Here is a 15,940-nt window from a genome sequence, read left to right on the forward strand (position 1 = left end):
TACACAAAACCGAACATAATTTTGTTTTTTGCTTATATTTTTATTATTTTATTATATTTTTTGGAAATATCTCCTTAGATGGATTGCTTTCTATTATCTCCACTTACTAATAACTGAATTTTACCAATAAACATATGGAAAATGAAATAATTGCGAAAAATTGTGAGTTACAGTATACGCGCAATATTTTTTGCGCATGGGAGTACATTTATATTGGATCTACGCAGTTGATGATAACTTTAATTTTTAGGCATAATTTGACATTGAAACTTTACGTGCTAATGAAATTATTATCCTTACTCTTCCAATATTCATAGATTTTTATAGAGAAAGAAATTCAATACAAATATAAAGTTGGTTCATTAAAATCAATACTCATTAACTCTCAGCCTAGGAAAAGTTGTTTTCGTAACTTTCACGAGAAATTGTCATGCTGTTTGTTCGTTTCGAATGTATGATATCTAAAATAATTGTTTAAAAAGTTAAATCTAAAATCATGTGTTGCATTCTACAAGCTAAAGAAGACTGATTGTGACAGTAAATAAAAGTAATTGATTATTAAATATTTGGGAGAATCAAGATAACGAAAAGAAACAAGAGAATCACGAGAAAACTCAGATACGATGTTGTACCACAATCTGAATATAACTTTGGATCAATCAATCCCAACTCAGGAGGGTTCTTATATACCTATACCTATATAACAACTTAGGATCATAAGTGACTCTCTTTTAATATCAATATAAACAGTTGTGTACATAATGGTTACTATGTACGTAATTTTCTGTCAGTTCATAATTACTGCACATATCGTCATGAAAAAATAAAAAAAAAAGAATTCTCTGTTTTGTCGTCCTTAAGCACTGTTTATGAATTTTAGTAACTGTTCTCGGGCTATCAGCCAGGTGAAGGTACTGACATCCGACGCTTCGAATGCAGACGTTACATTCTATGAATGCAATGTCTGCATTCGAAACGTTGGATGTCAGTACCTTCACCTGGCTGATAACCCGAGAACAGTTACTAAAATCAGGTCGCCAGGAAAAATTCAATTCTTTCTTCAGATTGCTTATGAATATTTAAAAAAAAAAAAAAAAATCCTGCCCATTACCACGTCAGATATCTTATAATTAAGTGGTTATCGTATGTAGTGTTGAAGCATTAAAATATACCAGAAAATTTCTTTTTACACCGTGTTTTAAGTTCAGAAGTTAGAAAAGGTCATAGAATGAACACCAAACTCTTCTCCTAGCAGGTATCTCTCATTATGTGAGAAAGCTGATATGCAAGAAATATTTATATTTATACTCATAAACTTCGTGTGGACTCATAAAATGCTTCGTGTGGAGTGTTGTACTGTATGGGGCGGAAACGTGGACATTACGTAAAAGTGATGAAAAACAACTGGAAGCCTTCGAACTGTGGGTGGGTGGAAAAAGAATGGAAAGAATTGGTTGAGTCGAGCGAAAAACGAATGAGTGGATGTTAGAAATGGTGGGGGGCAAAAGAACACTTTTAGATATTGTTAAGAAGAGGAAGAGAAACTAGTTGGGACATTGCCTAAGAAGAAATTGTTTCATGAGGGACGTCCTAGAAGGTATGGTAGCGGGAAAGAGAGGGAGGGGGAGAAGGAGACTACAATTAATGGATGATATTAAAACAGAAAGATCATACGTGAAAACGAAGAGGTTAGCGGAGGACCGTGGAGCATGGAAGCTTCTCAGCTGCTGCAAGTGACCTGCCAGTAAGGGCAGAATACCTATGATGATGATGATGATGATGATGATGATGATGATACAGTATTACGTTTTGTAACATTCACTTTCCTAAAATTGTCTTGTTCTAGTGTAGAAAATTATACATAGGCTTTCTCAATAAATTATATGGGCGCATGAGAGGATAATTCAAATTTTAAAAAAAAAGTTGGCTACCTACCAATGAATCCTCCCTTGGGAAGCCTAAATATATTATTTTAATCAGATTGTTGTTTATTTTTTTAAATCCTAATATTGTTTTAAATCAGATTGAAATTTCTATTTTACAGCAGGATACATTTAAATACATTAGATATTACCGTTATGTCAATATTTTACTACTTGTACAGTACGTGACGAAAATACACTTTTACAAATATTTGAACAATTCAACAATCAGCACCCTAGGCTGAAGTTCACTCTCGAATGTAAATCTGATAACTGTCATCCATTTTTAGACGTATTGATTACCCGATCACACAACAAATTTATAACAAAAATATATCGAAAACCTAATGCAGGCACTACTTACATATATCAACAGTCAGCTCATCCGCCACTGTACAAGGCCAAAATTGGAAGAATTTCTTTCACGGGGTATTATTAATTTCTGATCGTCCAAATTATCTTAATGACGAAATACAGTTTTATACAAAATAGGACCAAAAAATGGTTAAAAGTTGCGCACTTTACGAAAGTGCTTAATCAAACACGTACATCAGTGCAAGCCCCTAAAACAATTATTTCCAAAGAAGTAAAAACTTAGATAGGAATTCCTTACTTTCCACAATTATCGACAAAGATTCAACGTATTCTTGCAAAGCATAACATAATTGCTTCAAATATCCGCCCGAAAAGTCTATAAAAACATCTCACCGGATTTAAAAGTTCTTTTGTTGATCTACTAAATAAATCAGGCATTTACTGCGTTCAATGCGAATGTGACTTCTCATATATAGGCCAAACGAAACGCAATATTAAGATTCGAATTAAAGAACATATTAGACAATCAAAAAAGTCACAAGAAGAGGATATGTCGGGCTTGGCACTTCGTTTAAAACAAAATACACATAATATAAAATAGGTTAATGTAATAGGTTCAGCAAAAACAAAGAAATAATAGGAGATTAAAGAATCTTGCTGTATTCATAACTATAAACCTGCTTTAAATATGGATACTGACAATATTGATAGAATTTGGTTACCTACCTTTGATGCATATTTTTAATCTAGCAATAGTGACGTAACATAGACACCGCGCTTTCTTCGATTCAGTTCTCTCTTTTTGCGCTTTGCTCTGCTCGTAACATTTCAGGATCCATTCTTTACGTTACATTTATTTAGTGGTATGTATTCCTTATTTTACACCTTTTATCTCCTATCCGTTGTTATCCTCGTACCTTGCCACTGAAAACGGAACCAGATTTGTGTTCCGAAACGTATGGAAAATATTTAAGCTTCCCAAGGGAGGATTCATTGATAAGTAGCCAACTTTCTGTTAATAAGTTTCTCAAACTTGGAATTTCAGAATCTTGTTATGGTCATAAATTTTGAAAAGTCAATTCACGATATACCATTGTTAATTCTTTATCCCAGGCATAACAATTATCATAGGTATTCTGTCATTATTGACAAATTACATGCTCCAACTGAGAAATTTGCATACACCACGATCTCCAATTAACTTCTTCGTCTTCACGTACGATTTTTATGTTTTAATACCGTCCATCAACTGTGGTTTCTTTCGCCCCTCTCTCTTTTTCCTACCACCGTGCCTTCTAACACGTCCCTTATAGTACAGTTCTTCTCAGTCAATGTCTTAACTAGTTTCTCTTCCTATGTAAAAAGATACGTAATTTATCTTCTTTGTCAAATCTCCGCCCCAAATTTTGACACTTTCTATTAAACGTTTGCGAGACAAAATACTCCTTTGTGTTGTGTGGCTTCACGTATTATTATTATTATTATTATTATTATTATTATTATTATTATTATTATTATTATTATTATAAATCTATTTTTGAATTTTACACTGTATACTTATCCTATATGGTATACCTTTTCTATATGCATGTTAATTATGCTTTTTTTATTATTGTTATTTTTGTATTTTCTAGTTTGTAACAGATACTGCATGTTTTTGTTATTTTTCTGAACTAATATTTTATCCATTTCATCTCTTTTTGTATAATCAGTTGTATACTGTTAATTCTATTTGCATGCGCCCTATACTTGTAAAAACATTTTATTCTTAGGGGCACCTGTGGCTGCAATGCTGTTTGCTTCCAATAAACATTATTATTATTATTATTATTATTATTATTATTATTATTATTATTATTATTATTATTATTATTATTATTATTATTATTATATTTAAATCATGTAAACGTTACATTTCTATAATATTGAAGGTACGTTTCTAAAACAAGTCAAGATCATCTTCGTTAAGAAGAAATTCTCTTTGAATATTACTATACATTTTTTCAATGACATTTTGTCACACTATAAATGAGCAGCTTGGGGAAACATAATGGTGTGTCACATTTTCTAATTTTCGAGTAAACTAGGAAAGAAGATTTAACTTTCCCATGCAACTTAATCCAATGACATATACCAATCAATCTTCCCCTGCCATCTGCAGGTATATTTTCGAAATTAAACTACCTACATATTGTTCTCTGGTTTAATCCCAATCCATTCCACATAATAACTCAGTTTCACTGGAAGTGGCGCTTACCAGTGTGTTCACCCGGGACGCTCAAATATGGACTATGTGTCAATATTGACTATTATGTGTAGAGCAGTTAAAATTTTTCTATAATATTTTCTTACTCGGTGAGAAATCTAGTTCGGATCGTACATTGAAATGCAGACTCACGTTTCATATAGTCTTAATTATATATATGGTCTTAATTTTATATATATATATGGACTTTAAAAATATATATGGTCCAAGTTAAGAAAACGAAGGTGCAAAATACGATTGTTTGGAGTATCGTAATTGTGAGTATTTACTTCATACGGAACTAGTTTTTACTATGTGAATGACTTTTGCCATAGATCATTCATTATGGTCCATTATTTAAGGTTAAATAATAATAGGAAGTACTACTTCTTCTATTACAGCATCATCGGATCTGTTTACAAGTGCCTTTATTCCATTGTTTCGGTTGTGTCATTGGAGTCTTGGCAAGTTTGCATTATGGTTCCACTATTATTTTACCCGCTCCAAGTTTCAAACCAGAGGACTCAATAGTTGCTATTGACAAGGAAAAGTAAGTTTTAACCTTAAATATTAGAATTATGCTTCATTTCGCTGTTTGACATAAAATTTCTTCTTGCTCTAATATAGTATCTAATTATTTTAAAAATTTTGTTTGAAAACTACCAAGAATTATATTTCAAACGGCTGCACTTCGTAGTGTAGCAGGGCGATTATGTAGTCTTGCCATCGTTCTTGAGCATAAAGTTTTTCTCTGTTCAGTAGACACACACAAGGTCCTTATATTTACGAGGAGCAATCAATAAAGTTCCCGTAATTTTGTTGTAGCTCTTTATTACCACAGCATCAATACACACTTATTAAGTCGCCTTCAAAGTAGAGACCTTCGAAACACACACACATTTCCTCCATTGCTTCTGCGATTGCTGAAAACACGGACGAATGACCTCTTTTGGTATCTTCTGAAGTTCAGCCGTCGCGTTAGTTTTGATCTCTTCTACGTTGGTGAAACAGGTACCTTTCAGGCTCATTTTTAGCTTTAGTAAACTCTAAACATTCGATAGTGCTAAACTGCTTTTAAGGCTATCAAAGTCTCTGAAGCAGATTTTCCCCTAATTGGCACATGAACTTGATGTTCGCGCGTTGCTCGATCTATGAAATTGCGCTAATTGATTACCACACACTCCTCTGTTCAGCTACTTTACTCATACATTGTCTGTTATGACCTGTTCACACTTGTCAAATTCATAAATAGGCAACCTAAGAACTGTACTGTACACGATTCATTGTGATTGCGTCACAAATGCCAAAACTTCAACAACATTCCGGGAACTTTCGACTGCCCCTCGTATAACATAAATATCACAAAAAATTGTCATAGATGCAATCATGCAACCTCATACTGCAGTTCATACTGTTTGAAAATGTCCCAACGAACTTTAAACAATTCTAGGTTGGAGGTTTGAAATTTAGCATCGTTTCGAGCAGTGGCGGCGGTTGGACGTTAAAAGTGAGGGGGCAAGACATGATCTGAATATTTGTATATAAATGTTAGTTTTCCTGGTTGTTTCTAACATTTTGTTTGACGAAAGGTTGTATAACTAATAGGATACTATATTTTCAGTTAAAATACCGTATATCGTATATAATAGTTTATTAAGTAAATTGAGAAGAACAACGCAAGCAGATGTACCCTTTGTACTCTTAAACAACGAAAGTGTAAGAAGAGATTTGATTCCTTGCTCATGAACATCTTAAAATTCTGTCTGGAAAATTGTGTGATCAGATTATTTAATAAATTTGCAAAACAAATAAATAGAAAGGATAATATTAATCATAGTAATGAATCATGATGCTTGTTTTGCAAAAGTTATATTGAAACTGAGGATTAATGAAAAAATTAATATTTAATTCCACACATTCTATTAAATGTATGTTATTACTCTTAGAAAATGAAAGGCAGTAAATACTACAAGCATATGCTATGACATTTAAAAAAATATTTGCTTTTGCAACTTCTTGAAATATGTTCGTTGCCATTAGGTGCAGTTTTCACTTTCTTGGAACACATCAAAACAACAATACTTAGAATCAATCCACACTTCAGTTATACAAAATAAACTTAAAACTTAGAATTATGTTCAATTTATTAAATTTTATTGTATATACACTCGTACATCCTTAAACACAACACTTCACTCGTATATTACACTACAAAACAATGGAAAAGGTAGAAGTTGTTTCTTATCACGCTCTTTTTAATCGATATTCCTTACTTTAGAAAGAAGAAAAGACCAGAGATGTTCACCCTCGCGAGGATGGCCCTCTCGAGGGCATCCTCACCCTCAAGTTCCCTCGCCCACAGTGACGTGAGGGCGAGGGAGCGCGAGGGCGAGGGAGCGCGAGGGCGAGGACAAGTTTTGGCCGCGAGGGCGAGGGTGCGCGAGGGCGAGGACAAGCTTCGATGGCAAGGGTGAGGGTGCGCGAGGGCGAGGACAAGTTTTGGCCGCGAGAGCGAGGGTGCGCGAGGGCGAGGACAAGCTTCGATGGCGAGGGTGAGGGTGCGCGAGGGCGAGGAAAAGCTTCGACGAAGAGGGTGTGGGTGCGCGAGGGCGAGGACAAGTTTCGGCAGCGAGGGCGAGGATGCGCGAGGACGAGGACAAGCTTCGATGGCGAGGGTGAGGGTGCGCGAGGGCGAGGGCGAGGAAAAGCTTCAACGAAGAGGGCGAGGGTGCGCGAGGGCGAGGACAAGCTTCGATGGCGAAGGTGAGGGTGCGCGAGGGCGAGGAAAAGCTTCGACGAAGAGGGCGAGGGTGCGCGAGGGCGAGAACAAGTTTCGGCAGCGAGGGCGAGGACAAGCTTGGATGGCGAGGGTGAGGGTGCGCGAGGGCGAGGAAAAGCTTCGACGAAGAGGGCGAGGGTGCACGAGGGCGAGGACAAGTTTCGGCAGCGAGGGTGAGGATGCGCGAGGGCGAGGACAAGCTTCGACGAAGAGGGCGAGGGTGAACGAGGGTGAGGGTCAAGTGTTACTGCGGGAGCGTGGGTGCACGATGGCTAGAGACAACTTCCTTCAGGAGAACGAGGGCACGTGAGGGAGGAGGACAAGCTTTCTTAAAAGCAACTGTTTTGGTGTTTGCTGTTTGACCTCTTTTGGAGAGAGGCAAAATTTAAAATATCATCTGCCATGTCCCCTAGATAAAAAATTAGTGTCATAGCAAGGTTATACATTAATCGTATTTTTTCTTTCAATTAATTGCAGTAGACAATTTCTCGTGTGTACGTACATAATTATCAAAAATAATAATGCAAATAAGAATAATATTTGATTTTTCCCATGAAAGTTTCAGGGTAGAAATAACGCTACATTAAGAAGTAAGTGTGCCTCATTGTTGCCCTCCCTGTGTTGGAGACGTTTTAGATAAGAAGTGTCTACTACACTGTCATGTTTAAAGAGTGTTGGTAGACAGACAGACAGTCACTCACGTCATTCAGCAGTAAATGACAAGAGCGCTGATATCTGAACAAACGCAATCAATGAGAGAACCATCAGAATGCAGTAGATCAGATGGAGAAAGACTTGATGGAATGACTTTGGTTCATAGATGGCCATTTTGCTCTGGACTCTCTCGACTCGGGCTCATTTTTTCAACTGGGCTCTCGCTCATTTATTCCTTTGGGAATCGTGTTCGGGCTCACTTCCCTCAGTTGGACTCGCGCTGACTTATTTCATTGGCGCTCGGGATAGCGCATAATTATTGAACCCGAGAACGGTTGAGCGCGAATGCCGAGCTAGCGAGCGTTGGGCTCGTGAGTTTGGATGCCCATGAAATGGGCTGATTAATAGCATACATCCTCCTCCAATGTCCACCACTGATGAAGTTGTTACAATTAATCGGAATTTTTAACTTTTCATAGTTTTGTGACAGCCCAAACTATTATCTGAATCGATATTTGTTAAAATAATGTCAGTCACTATTGTATCGATTTTCATTGTTTCTGCTTTTATAATCTCGTGGGTAGAGCTATCATTTAGTTACAAAATAAATAATATGTTTTTTCCTGTCCTTAAATAGAAATATCTGACACGTTAATACTGAAATTTTGTTAAAAGAGCTGCTTTAACAAAATAAATTTAATAAGTTCCACAAGACATAAGTTGTTTATGCAGCCGAAATTTGCAACTGTTGACTGATTGCCGTTTAGCGTCCTCTTTCATCGGCGAGGCTATATGAGAAGTGGATCTATAGGTTTAACGCGGAATTCGATCCACTGTCGTTCAATGTTCTCCCACTTGGAATTGTCCCCAGGACCCCATGCACCAAAGGTTCGCGTGCAAGCCAGTGAGATAGGGTTTGTATGTTGTGTTGTTCAATGATTTTTATTAGGAATAATATACGTTACAGGATGATATACTGATTGTAAATATTATAGTGCAAGTATTGAACGATTGTGTGGTAAAAGGTGAAATATAAATTTGGACAAATTAAAAAAAAGGCCTGAAAAAAACTGTAGGATATATGAAACATATAAAACTTAGGAAAAGCCACTTCAGCAAAACGAGCAGGATTTTGTTGGGGGTAAACAGTTTAATCATTATTAATCATCATTATTATTAATTTCGCACAAATGTGCCACACATCATAGCATGGGCGGCGATTAGGGAAGCAAAGGGGGACAGTTACCTCCCCACTCTTTTGAAATGACCCATTAATGTTGCTATATAGTTTCATTTGGAAATATAAAGTTTTTGTATGTATTAAGGTTCATAGAATGAAAATGAGTGTTCTGAAGTATTTTATTTGTTTGCTGACGGAGTTTCAAAATTAAGCTCTTTAGATCTTTCCCTTTGAATCTGTTCAAATTCCTCAGTTACGCTACATACATCAGGGATGGCCAACGTGTTGACTGTCAAATTCTGACAGATAGTCCGCGGCAATCACTCTACCGTCACTCATCAAACCTTGATTTCACCCTCACCCTCATGAGAGCCGCCCTCGTGTGGCTGAATACTTATGCTTGCATCGTAGTTCAAGGAACATTTTGAAGTAAAGGCATTGGATACTGTTGATAAATGATGTAAACGTCACTATCGACCGAGATCTCCATTGTAACAGTTGTTCCATTTTAGGTGTTCCACAGTAAGTTATACGATGATATATTTAGTTTCCTTTCTTTAGGACGTACGTTAAGCAAGGGCGGATCCAGGACGGACTTCTGGTGGGGGTGGTGGGTTGTAATACTGCTACTTAGAGCTACTTTTAAGAGCTCCAAACTCTGGGATGCGTTTTATTTGTAAATATAAAATAAAGAAGTTTCCTTTTCTGGGGGGGGGGGAGCGATCGCCCCGATCACCCCCCTGGATCCGCCACTGACGATAAGGAAATAATTCAACAAATAGGTTGAATAATTGATGCTCTGATCCTCACGAAGGAGGCCCTCTCGAGGCCCCCTCACCCTCAATTACCCTCGCCCTCAATGATATGAGGGCGAGGGTGCGCGAGGGCGAGGAAAAGTTTTGAGCTCGAAGGCGAGGGCGAGCGAGGATAATGGACAACTCCTATCGCGAGGGCGAGGGTGCACGAGGGCGAGGATAAGCTTCGACGACGAGGGCGAGGGTGCGCGAGGGCGAGGACAAGTTTCGACAGCGAGGGTGAGGGCGCGCGAGGGCGATGGACAATTCCATTCGCGAGGGCGAGGGTGAACGAGGGCGAGGGCCAACTGCTACTGCGAGGGCGAGGGTGAGTGAGGTCAAAGTAAAATGAACATCTATGGAAAAGACATTTTAGGAACTGTCAATTTTTGTGCAATTAAAGAATAACTTGTGAAATAGGCCCTACTCTTTTGCATAATGTTCTTTCGATTAGCTTCAAAGCGGCTCACTAACATATCGAGCCCTTGTAAGAAGAAATGAAAGTATGCTGAAATTGTGCTCCAATAGGTTATTTTTTGGGGTTATTTTCTATGGCAATTAAAACGCAATTACTGTAGCTTTCTTTACTCCACGGGAAGACAACCAATACGTATTCACGCAACAGCAAATATTATATGGCAGCATTTTTTCCTATTAATCAGTAACACATACAAAACCGTTACATTTCCAAATGAAACTATATACATTAATTGGTTACTTCAAAAAAGTGCGGGGGCAACTGCCCCCCTTTACCCCCCCTAATCGCCGCCCATGGTTTCGAGTACCGAAACAGTGTGGAACATGGACCTACAGAGTAATGTGGGATATGAACCAAATTAGTTTCTACCGAAAACGGAATAGAAATGTTTCATATTAAAAACGATAACGCTATTAATATAGTCGCGATTTTTTATGAGTGACTGTTCGAAAGAAATCTGTCAGTTTTTTTCCTTTTCCACCCAACCGGAGTCGAATTCCAGGAACTCGCACAAGTGAATCGATATTCATAGTTATCAAGAAAAGCCTTCATATATATGAATTTTAGCCCCTTCATGCGGTTTAAAAGAAATGTGAAATAATGAAATTGTCCATGTAAGAATTAGTAACTCGATTCCTTGTCCGTCTTTTTTCGCTGTTCGGCAACTTCATGAAATCAAAATAAAATAAGAAGCAGTCTATAAGCAAATGCAATAAAACATCATAAAATCCATTAAAGGAGTCTTGAACAAACACACAAACTCCTGAATTTCTTGCTTCATAATGTAGTATTAAATTACTTTAATCCAATATTCACTGTATTCATCTGGGACGTACAGTATTCCTGAATCCGTGAAACATGTGAAAAACATGTTATAAAAAAAATATGCGATACGTGTATTTTATTAACTAAAATAAATAGGTAATTTCTCCAAATTTTGTTTACGTAACACAAAATTGCTCCGGTGTCTACTTTTGCAAATGCAGCAAACATTTATATTTTCTTCCATTTTGTCCTATATATACAGTATGTCAACAGGTTACAGTAGATGAGTGTCACAGTCCGACAAGCGGAGCACAGGCAGCCTTCATTCCAGATATTTTAAATATGCCATTTCCTAATTCTATTAAGCACAAATGGATCCTTTTGAAATGAAATGAAATCTTTGACTTTTACGTCCAACGGTTATACCGGTTAGGCTAAAGGAGACGGTGATGATGAGAAATGAATGAAATGGTGGAATGAAGAAAGTGGGAGGAAACGGGAGAACAAAGCCCGCCACCACAAAGTCCACACGGTGCGAGTTGAGATTGAACTGGGGACCCCAAGCACCGGAGGTGAACGCTCTACCACTGAGCCACCGCGCCCCCTGGATTCTTTTGAAATTGTGCTTGAAAGTGTTGCTATATTGCTGTAATAAACATGGATTTTGTTTGCTTGCTTCAGCACACACAATACCTTTTTACTATTACTTCTCCCTTTTGGCAAACTTCGACGTCTACTCATAAGTCACGTTCGAAAGAAAAATTTCGAGAATTTCTCGTCGTTTTGGTGCAACAATTATCATCATCTGTCGTATAATTTATAAATGACGAATTATTTGAAATGTTTCACAAACTTACATACCTGAATGAATTACTAAAATAATAATTTGTGTACAAGCAAAACTATACTTACAAAAAATGGTCAAATTTATTTATTTATCACTGATAAAGCAGTGAAATTAAAAAGTTTTGAAAGAGATGTTATATGCATTAATTCAGCTTCTTTAATATTTCAGATGTACTTGTCTATATGGAACTCCAACAATGTATGTTGATCTGCTTAATTTTCCAAGTATTAATTCATACGATGTCAGTTCGCCTCAGATTGCTGTATCTGGTGGTGCTATTTGCTCCGAACAGCTATTCTTGAAAATGTTACAAACATTTCAACTTTCTAGAGTGTGCGTAAGTTCATATTATATTTCTTGTATTTAATACTTAATATTTTAAAAGCATACCGGTACATTAAAAGCTCAAAATAAATAGTGACAAGTTATTTATGACTATTGAAATGTGAGTAAAATATCTGAAACAACAATTTTATTTATTTTCAATATTCATAAATTGTTGGGAATAACAGATGGCATACAAAGACTGCAGACAGAAGGCCGATATAATCCAGACGAGATTTGATTGATGCTTATTCATTTCCTGCATTTGCATTGCTGTGTGTGTGACTTGTATTTTTTTTTTTTCCTTCCTTGATTTTTCTTTGCAAAAATAAATGATGGTATGACAACTAAATTTGCTGTCATTTCATGAATTTTCAAGGTTAGATTTATCCTATTGGATTTAATTATGCCATCTTGACGTTTTAGGAAGCTTAAACCTTATTCTGCTTCCATTCTTCTGTATAGCAGACTTAACGTTAGCTCATTTCAATCGATTGCTACGATACATCAGAACGCTTACTCATCTATCGTTCAAAAACAGACCTTTTGAAGGTTAAAAATAGACGCCATGCGTTCAAGGCAACGCCCATCAAAAGTAATAAAACTTTTGCAATCATCTCGATCTTGAATGATTGAGAAGATCACGACATTTTAGTAGAGCGAGAGCTTTAGTTTTTCGTTGCCCGTCTGTCTTTTGTGTTCCGTTACAATTATTTATCAACAGTTCTAGCGGAACTAAACACACACACCCACCAAAAAAAAAAAAAAAAAAAAAAGACAGAATTATTTTTAAGTTACCCATTTTCCTCTGACTGGGATGGACGTGCTTCTCTCTGCATCCGAGATGTTTAGTGTTTGACACCTGGATCATCACTAAGATATCAATAGATGAGACGCCTAGGTCGTTCTCCAAGACTAACAGAAGATCATATACAAAGTTCATCATCCAGTCCGTAAGAGATAAAAATTACAATCCGATGCACCTACGTCTTCTTGTAGACAGATTCTTAGACCCAAAGAGTGTATCAAACTCTAGTACATCCAAAAGTTACCGCTCACTCATTTTAAAAGCAAATTGTATAATTGGTTAATTACTGTACCATATTATAATATTAAGGAATTTGAAGAAGATAAGAGTATATTGAAATAGGGATTAAAAAACATAGTTGTAAAACTGCATTTGACGTTGTCTATTGTCTGTATACAGACTTAGCGACAATAAAAATATTCTATTCTATTCTATTCTAGTACGTGAGTGCAAGCATTCTGCAAATGCGCCAATTACTTCAATCAGTGCCGTATGGTGAAAGTGTACCATTAACATCTCAACAGGACAATTTTCACTTGAGTAGTCATAACACTGAAAACTAGTAGTATCTTTGTTTTACGTTCCGTTTTATGAAAAGGAGTAGTAGCTTTTGTTTTACGTTCCAACCATTGGAGTATTCTACTCTGCTTATCGTAAGATAAGGCTTTAGCTTCTTTGTTTTCGCGATTATTCTTATTTCTTAACTGCCTAGACTAGGATGAACACCGTTGCACAATTTAGGTCAGCAAATGATATATATATATAATTTTATGGCTATACATTTATGACATTCAGAACAATCACAATTATTTAACTTTTAACTTTTTAAAATTAAAAAACAGCTTTTCTTGTTACCGACGACAAGAAGAGAACAGTAAATTTGGGATCGGGTTCATTCCTGAAATGTCACGGTCATGAGTTCGATTATAATATAATGTTCACTACAAGACTATTGTAGTGTGACTGGATAAAAATATAGTAATAAGAAATCTGAATAACTCGAGAACCAATAATGATAGACTTGTCCGGTTTTGTTTTTCGGAAAGAGGAAAGAATGGAATTTTATGTCCAGCAGATAATTAAACGCAATATTACTTCACGCATGCGCATTACTCTGAGCAAAATGCTGTCCTATACTGTTCGTCAGAAAGTGAAGTGCTGTTTTTGATTCGCAGAATTCAAGTCGCCTGTAAACGTACAGAGAAGATTTAGACAATGATACGGACAGAAATCAGCAGACCGTCATTGCATTGTTAAATGGCACAAACAATTGCTAGAAAATGGCTCTGTGTTGAGGAAGAAAGGAAGTGGAGAAAAAAATCCGTGAATGAAGAATTGGTGACGGTTCGGGAAGTCTTTCAGTAAAGTCTATGCAAATCGATGCATATAAGTACACAACTGCGAATCCCGCGTTTGACTGTGCATGATATCATGCATAAAAGGTTATGTCTCAGAGCCTACAAGCTACAGCTTGTTCAAAAACTTCAGTTTAATGACAAGCCTTGCAGATATGAATTCGCTGTTGAATGCTATCGCACATTGATGGGGACAATGATTTCCTTAAAAGCGTAGTTTTTTTCTGACGGAGCCATCAGTTTATGGAACAAGAACGCAACAACCCAAAGTTAAACGTGTGGGTGCGTTAACTGAAAATTCTGTCACAAACCCATTCTTCTTTGAAGAGGCAATGTTGGAAAATTATGCTGTACTTCGCGTACCATAAGAATACATGTTCCAGTAAGACGGAACTCCTTCCCATTATGCCCGTTGCGTGAAAGAATTTCTGGATAACAATTTCCAGCACAATAGAATTGGAAGGAAAGATTCCATTCAGCGGCCCCCGAGATCGCCCAACTTGATCCCTGGACCTTTTTCTTTCGGGGTAGTGAATGTAGTGATTTTTCTTTGTGCTGAATATAAAGTTCTATTCTTTTCTCTTTTCGAAAAACAAAACCGGACGATTCTATCACTATTGGTTCTCGAATTATTCAAATTTCTTATTGGTATATTTTCATCCGAACACACTATATAACCAATATTCAAAAATATTATTTTCTCGCGTTGTATTCAAGACGAATTGTAGAAAGATTATTACTATTGCACCTCGTATTAACTGTGTTACTAAAGTCAAATCCCAATCGTAACCTTTTTAGGTACTAGAAGGGTCTATCTTTTTTCTTCTTCTTCTCTTTTCTTGCTTGCTTTCTTTAACTACATAGTAATTTTTAACACTTTATAAAGGAATGTAAACGAATACACTTCGTTCCGTTTGGAATTCTTGAAGAGTAAATATAAACTTATATCTAAAATATTGCTGGAATAAAATTTGCTGTACTTACTGTGGTTATTACTATCAAACATGGATCTAAAAAAATCTAAAAGTTCTTTTTCTGTAAGATATGTTGTCAAATTTATTTCCTAGAACAAATATAATTTCTTTAAATGTGAAATATTACATCATATGATTATGGAAGCAACTTTTTTATCACACAATTTTATTTATTTATTTTAGAAACTATACGTGAAAGAAAAAAATCTTCAAAGAAAATTTCCGTACATTGAATAATGCGTAAAAATTAAGAAACAGTTTCACATAAGATGAACTTAGATTTTCTTTTTTAAGTATACGACTATCTCTCGACTTTCAATAGCATAGGAACAAATTTCTATTTTTCTGTGATTATAACTTTTTAAAAGTAAATCAAGATGCAATAAACAGAATTTCACTTTTGACCTTCTGAAAAATTTTCTCTACCAATGCCACGTAAGATGCCTCTACTAAAATTGTTCACCAATATTCAATACAATGAGTATGATGACCAAAAAGAC

The 15,940-nt window shown here is 36.3% G+C and overlaps 1 protein-coding gene across 1 annotated transcript in view; it reads left to right on the forward strand.

Annotated features, from left to right (window-relative positions):
• Window positions 1-15,940, forward strand: part of LOC145686158 (medium-chain acyl-CoA ligase ACSF2, mitochondrial-like) — a 331,245-nt gene that overhangs the window by 276,903 nt on the left and 38,402 nt on the right. The window contains exons 7-8 of the mRNA XM_081759156.1: window positions 4,884-5,032; window positions 12,148-12,316. Of these exons, the coding sequence (XP_081615282.1) occupies window positions 4,884-5,032; window positions 12,148-12,316 (318 nt within the window). The remainder of the gene's footprint in view (window positions 1-4,883; window positions 5,033-12,147; window positions 12,317-15,940) is intronic.

This window comes from Thermobia domestica, chromosome 5, assembly GCF_964235325.1.
Source record: "Thermobia domestica chromosome 5, izTheDome1.hap1.1, whole genome shotgun sequence".
Classification (NCBI taxonomy): Eukaryota; Metazoa; Arthropoda; class Insecta; order Zygentoma; family Lepismatidae; genus Thermobia; species Thermobia domestica.